General features: G+C 35.6%; 1 protein-coding gene across 1 annotated transcript; it reads left to right on the plus strand.

The window, feature by feature from the left end:
- The first annotated feature begins 545 nt into the window (after positions 1–545).
- On the plus strand, positions 546–6762 carry IL2 (interleukin 2). Its single transcript, XM_006881128.1, has 3 exons — positions 546–689; positions 4390–4524; positions 6655–6762. Exons 1-3 carry the CDS (start codon positions 546–548, stop codon positions 6760–6762), a joined length of 387 nt encoding a protein of 128 aa, XP_006881190.1.
- Positions 6763–7286: the final 524 nt, after the last annotated feature.

Genomic DNA, 7286 nt, shown 5'->3' on the forward strand with positions numbered 1-7286 from the left:
AAGTCATCGTGCAGATAGAAAGGTAAAACCATCCTAAAACAGGAAACCAATATTCTTCCTGTTTAATCAACAAAATCTAAAAGTTTATTCTTTTCATCTATTTAGTCTTGTTCCTGTCCACCACAACACATTGCTCCACATATTCAGCATGTTTTATGACAAAGAGAAAATTTTCATGAGCCACTTTAGTATCCCCACCCTCTTAATGAAAGAGAAGGAAAATTTGTTTCATACAGAAGGCGTTCGTTGTATGAATTAGAACTGCCACCTAAGTGTGGGCTAACGCAACTAGGAGGGATTTCACCTACATCCATTCAGTCAGTTTATAGAAATTCCAAAGAGTCATCAGAAGAGGAAAAATAAAGGTAATGATTTTTGCCACACAGGTAGAGTCTTTGAAAGTATGTGTAATATGTAAAACATTTTGCTTGACACCCCCATAGTATTTTTTTTCCAGAATTAACAGTATAAATTGCCTCTCTTTTTCAAGAGCTTCTTATAAACCTCTCTCGTCACTACTCACAGCAACCTCAACTCCTGCAACAATGTACAAGATACAATTCTTGTCTTGCATTGCACTAACTCTTGCACTCATTACACACAGTGCACCTCCTTCAAACTCTACAAAGGAAATGCAGCAACTAGAACAATTACTGCTGGACTTAAGGTCAGCTGCAAATAGAGTTAAAGTAAGTATATTCCCTTGCTAACTAAAATAATTACACTGGGTGTTTCTACTACGGGTTTGTTTTTTAGTAATAATGTGTTATGCTTTCTCAGAATTGCACGCTTCTTAACTGCACGCTGATGTCCAGATTTCTATTATATACACCTAAGCAGGTAAGAACAATTTTCTATATTCAATGTATCTTTTAAAACTTAAAGCAATCTGAAAGCTTGACCACTAATTACATCACTATTAGCTCATTTTAAAGAAATTACTAACTTGAGTGCCTGTTTTTTCAGTATCATGTGTTTTATCTTTTTAAATGTACTTGTATGTGTTTTGTGTTGGGGGAAGTTGGGAAGTAAAGATAATTAAAATATTCTTTCTTTATTGCTGAGACAATTTAAAGAAATACTATATTAATTTACTGTTTTATTTAAAATGCTAAATTCTAGGCAGAGTTTTCTTATTATGCTAGGCAAAATGTCAAAATTGATTTTCAAAAATACTGCTTTGAAACATTCTTTGTTTTAGGAAAGAGTGTAGCTTTGAGAGACCATATAGTATACAGTAACTCACAGCCTTCAAACTCTGGAGCCTCGGGGTCTCTGAACAGAAATCCTCCCTCTGAGATCCCTTTGGGACTCAGTTTCTTAGTTTTTATGTGAAAGCTAATTGCCATCTACTATCTATAGTTTTTTGAGGGTACACAAGTAAATGTAAACACTCAGAGCCCTCCCTGGCTCAAAGCAAACATCATATAAGCTTTAGTTATTATTAAGAGAAGCTGAGACAAATTCTTACCGAGGAATTGAAAAGAAAATTTTAGACTTGGACATCTTTTATGCCAGCAAACTGGAAGACTTAAGATGGCTTATGAATAAGCATAAATAATCTAAGTTCATGGAGCTACAGCACGAATTTAAAGTTTCCTCATAGTTAAATCAGTCAATAAGACTAGAGCAAACTTTTGGTGCTGGAAAGTTTGTCCTAGGATGACTCTAAGCCTTGGGGGGGGGGGGGGGGGGGGGAAAGGAGAATAATGGAAGGGGATATAGATGCAAGTCTCTTCTTGATCCACATCTATTAATTCAAGAAAATGATGTTATTTTTTTTTAATAATGACAAGTTAAAAGCTAGTTTCTTTAGTTTATCTAGAACCACAAACTCTTAACTCCAGCAGCAAAGAAAACACTAGATTCTATTTTCTTAGGAAATAACTCTATGTTGCTCATAACAAAAATGTAAGCCCTGGAGCTATAGTAGTACTTTGCAGGGGCAGTAGATGTAAATGTCAAGAGATGTGTTGTTTAGTTTTACTTTTTACTCTAAAGATTGTTAGAGAGATAAGAGATGATGTGTATAATCAAGGTGAAAAGCAATTCTTTGAAATCTAACAGTTTCTAAATGACAACTCAAATTCTATTTGAAAACAAAAGTAATGTGATAAAGTTCACTTATTTGCTCATTTTCACCAATTCATGTTTACAAAAGATTTTTAGAAAGCCACAAAAGCATTTAACTCTATGCTTTGGATGCTATGCTAATTCAGTAAAGGAAATTTCATTCCAGCACAACTACCAGGAACGTTTCTATGACTAATATAGCCTGGAGAAAGACACCTAAATTCTGAGATTTCATTTCCTCATATGTAAAATAGTTGTAGCTATGTTGTAGCACCTACCAGAAAGGGTAATCATGAGGCTTAAATGAGCTTATTAAAGAGAAAGAAGTTTAAAACTCAAGTATAAAATATTATCACCGGGTTGAGTCCAACTCACATCAACCCTATGGAGTAGAGGAGGGCTGCTCCATAGACTTTCCAAGAGTATGAACCTAGGTATGTCTTACGGAGTTGCTGGTGGGTTTGAACTGCTGACCTTTGTGTTAACAGACAAATACTTTGGACATAGAGCCATCAGGCCATTCTCTCTCTCTTTCTATTCATATATAATACATATCTCATTGTCAAGTTGAAACTAAGCCATAGCTGACCATCCAGTGATTTTCAGAGGCTGTAAATCACACAGGAGGAGCGTGCCTATTTTTCTCTCAAAGAGAAGCTATATTCAAACCACCTGCCTTTGGGCTGGCAATGCAACTCCTTATTATACACACACACACACACACACACACACACACACACACACACACACACAGAGTCACTTTCTCTCGCTCGCTCGCTCCCCTTCAGGGAAGATATTGCCTATCTTTCTCCCACTACTTTCAAAGTACCAGTTAGGCACTGTCTTCTGGTCATCAGTATACCTCCCTATGGACTGTACTACCAGGCCACACATATATGTGTGTGTGTATAGGTATTTGTGTATTAGTTGCTGTCACACCTGTTGGGCTCATGATATCCCTATGCGTTCAGAGTAGAACTCCCTAGGGTTTTCCAAACTTTGATCTTGAAAAGCAGATTACTTAGCCCTATCTTTTAAGGAGCCTTTGAATGGTTTTAAACGACCAGTCTTTCAACCAGTAGCCCAGCATTTTACTGTACCATATACCTGCAGTGTCTAATTAGGAGACCTCTTCTAATCCACCAGCTACTTTGTGGGAGAAGAATGAGCACTCTTCTCCCATTAGATTTCCTGCCTCTTGAAAACCTGCTGAGGGTCAGTTAGGAGTAGGTTAGGTTCCCACTCAATGGTAGCAAAACAACAGCAATTAGAAAAAAAAAACAACCCACCCTTTAAAAGATCCCTGGTGGTGCAGTGATTAAGCACATGGCTTCTAAATAAAAGGTGGTCAGTTTGAATCCAACACCTGCCTACTTGGGGAGATAGAAGTTGCTGTCTGCTTCTGTACAGATTCCCAGGCTTGGAGAGGTTATGGGGCAGTTCAATTCGACAGCAATGTGGTAGCAATGTGGTTTTGGTACTGATAAAAAAACCAAACACCCTGTCCCCCACAAAACTTAAAATATTGTAACATTTTGTTTAGTTTGGGCAACTAATGTATCTTAGTAATTGCAGAAAAGTAAAGATTTGCACAAAAGCTTAAACTATATATGACTTGCTTCAGGCTACTCATTAACATTATGATGACCTTATCTGTCAAATCTTGGGGCTGTGACAGATGGCATCCAAGAGCTCTTCTGTCATCAGGGTCTGTCCTGTAATTCTCACTTCATTGCCACGGAGTCAGAACTGAGTCAGAGCAGACCACTGGGTTTTCGAGGCTGTAAGATAGCCTGGGCGGAGGGTGCAGGTGGATTTAAACCAGGATGGAGGCATGATCTTTGGCTTAGCAGCCCACCTCCCTGTAAACAACGCCACCAGAGCCCCCCCCACCCAACTTTCAGAACACGCTGACTTCTCAGATTCCAACGACTGCCACGCAGACTGGAGGAGCAATCAGCTTATACCTGCAATTTGCACACTAATTTTTTTCAAAGTCAAATTCATGAAGCTGAAATTAATGACATGAGTTATTAACCAGCAGTTAATGCTTGTCATGATTAGTTGAGTTTTCCAGTACTTACCATTTTGGTTCATCTTTATAACAATGCTGAAACAAGGAGAATGAGGTGAAAACAAAATACTGCCACTCGTAATTAGATAAATTGAAATTGATTTCTTATTCTGACCATTATTTTAAGGCAAAAATAAAATGGCGAGTATTTTTTTTTTTTTAAATTGATTTCTTATTCTGACCATTATTTTAAGGCAAAAATAAAATGGCGAGTATTTTTTTTTTTTTAAATCTCCCTCTAGATTACAGAAAAGAAACATCTTCAATGCCTAGTAGAAGAACTTACATCTTTGGAGCGTATTCTAAACGTAGCTCTAGACAAAGAAAAAAACAGAGAATTAATCAGCAATATCAATGTAACTGCTCTGGAGCTAAAGGTGAGTATTACTTTATTTGCTTTCCTGGAAATCAAATAAATAAAACACTGTATGTGGTAACATTATGGTATTTTGTGAAGTACTGATGAGATTTGATTGATCAACATCTTAAGTTCACTGTGAGCAGGAAGTATTTTGAATGTTAGTTGATACACATAGAGCTGGAAAGTTTGAGTTAAAAGGCCTTTTCCTATCTTCCACTCAAAGAAAAAGCTCAACTCCTGTCTTGCTAACTCCTACCTTCCACTCAAGGACAGGCCTCAGCCCACCTCTGCTTCTCCTCAGCCACATTCAATCACTCAGATTAAGGCACAACTGGGAGTGGGAGAAATAACCAAATTAAATTTCACAAAAGGCTGACAGATTTTATCAATTTTTCAATTCCTTCAATACACTTACCAGAATAGCCAATATTAAAAATCTTTAAAATAACATTTCCCTATCATTTGGTGGAAGCAGTACTAAGTGTTTGGTTTCAAAGAATGGCAGTAATTAAAATGACAATAAACTAGATAAATAATGCTCTTTAGAGGCAACTCTACCTTTTCAGGGCGTTGTTGTTGTTGTGTGTCATGGAGTCTGGACCGACCCAGCTGACTCTCCAGCAGGTTTTCAGGGGCAGAGAATCACACAGGAGGTGATTGCCTATCCTTGCCTTGCAGAGCACCTGGTGCCGTGCCTTTGGTATTGAAGCAAATGAATAGCAGACTGAAGCAATTTGAATGAGATTCCTGGTTCTTTTCTCATCTCACTGTTCTATTAACAAAATCCATGCATTAATAACTATTTTAAATAAGCAGCATAATTTTAATTATATCAAATTAATATTAATTAATAATTTTAATTATATTAAATTAGTATTAATATTACTTAATATTATTAAATTAACTAGCAGGAGAAGGATGGGCAATCTCCTCCTATGCAATTAACTGCCTCTAAACACTCTGGAAGGTCAGCTATGGGTTGGTTCTGACTAGATGGTACACAATAACAGCCTAACTAAGTTTCTTACCTGTTTCCAAATTAAGAGCTGATATTTCACGGTAATGTTTCTTTCCATTTAATAACCTCTTTAGCCATTGAGATCAATTGACAACTATGTCAATATATCTACTCTGTAATTCTAGGTCAACATTAGAAACCCACTCAAAATCTTAAGATGGGTTTGTGAAAATCAGAAAAATGCTTTGTAAAAAAGTCAAGCTTAAAAAAAAAAAACTCCTAGAGATGAGAATCTTTAAATAATAATAATGTATAAGAGAGTACATGACATTAAAACCATCTATTTAACGTTACCCTATGATGTGTATTTTGTGTTCCTGAGTTAGGATTTCTTTTTAAAAGTCCTTTTTTTATAGCTCACTATACAGAAAAATAAATGTGTCAGCTCCAAGAAGAGTTGAAATAGCTCTTTTCAACACAGAGTTTAATTTCCCAATATTAATATTAGAAGAATAAATTCTTTTTTCTTTAGAATAAACTTTATAATGTTCAGACTTGTAGAAACTGGGAAATACACTGGTAGTGACACAGAAATAGGATGTAGGTTGCAATGAATGGTCATGAAAATGCTCTTTACAGAAGACTTTCCCCAAACAGAAGCTTGTCCTTATTTACGCTTGGGAAGTACTATCCTATTTAGGGAAATTATCAAAAGATTAACTAATGTATAATACATAAGACTCATTGTTTAGAAAAGAGGAAATAGACATAAATTTCAGTGCAAACTTACAACCTATATTGATAAAAATGCATACATACGTACATGCATGCATATCTACATAGATCTACCTAGATAGATACATAGAAGAGGTCAAATAGCTTTATTTTTCACATAGTATTTAAGAAAATATTTATCTAAAACTGTTTTAACTTAAAATGTTCACTTGCAGACAATTCAGAAAAAAACAAACCCTTGTGTTCGCTGAGATCAGAAGAATTAACAAATGTAGAAAATCTTAGATTGTATGTTATGATAACTTAAGATCATAACATCTAATTTTGTCCATCATTTCAAGAAAATGTGAATGGTCTACATGCGTCAAAATATGGATTTAATTGAGAATACTTCTATATAAACTACATGAACTAGAGAAAAGATGTCCACCCTCTCATTTCTTTCATTTATAGGGATCGGAAACAGCATTCCAGTGTGATGATGATAACACAGAAACAGTTGACAGGTTCCTGATCAACTGGATTGAGTTTTGTCAACGCATGATCTCAACACTGGCTTAATAGTGTCTCTCAGTTAAAATGTATCTGGCTTTCTATTTATTTAAATATTTAAATTTTATAATTTATTTTTGGATGCGTGGTTTGCTATGTCTTTTGTAACTATTATTCTTAGTCTTCAGATGATGAATACGGATCTTTTAAGATTCTTTCTGTAAGCCCTAAGGGCTCTAAAATAGTTTTACTTTAAATTATTTTATCCAAACTATTTATTTTTATATCAAATTGTTAAATGTAATGTAGATTAGTTAACAAAATTATTTAATAAATGTGATGAATTAAAACAAGCCCAAGTATGTGTTGTGTCATCTGCATAATGCAGGTCACTGATGCGTCTCCCTCTGTTCCTGATGCCACATTCTTCTTCATAGAGTCCAGCTTCTCAAATAATTTGCTCACTATACAGATATAATAGGTATGGAGGGAGAATACAACCCAGAAACTCTTCCTTCTTAATTTGAAACCATGCATTGTTCCCTTGCTTTGTTCGCACAAGAGCCTCCTTCCAGGTATAGGTTTTGCATGAA

This window comes from Elephantulus edwardii, unplaced genomic scaffold (assembly GCF_000299155.1).
Source record: "Elephantulus edwardii isolate Elephantulus edwardi_28Jun2011 unplaced genomic scaffold, EleEdw1.0 scaffold00012, whole genome shotgun sequence".
NCBI lineage: Eukaryota > Metazoa > Chordata > Mammalia > Macroscelidea > Macroscelididae > Elephantulus > Elephantulus edwardii.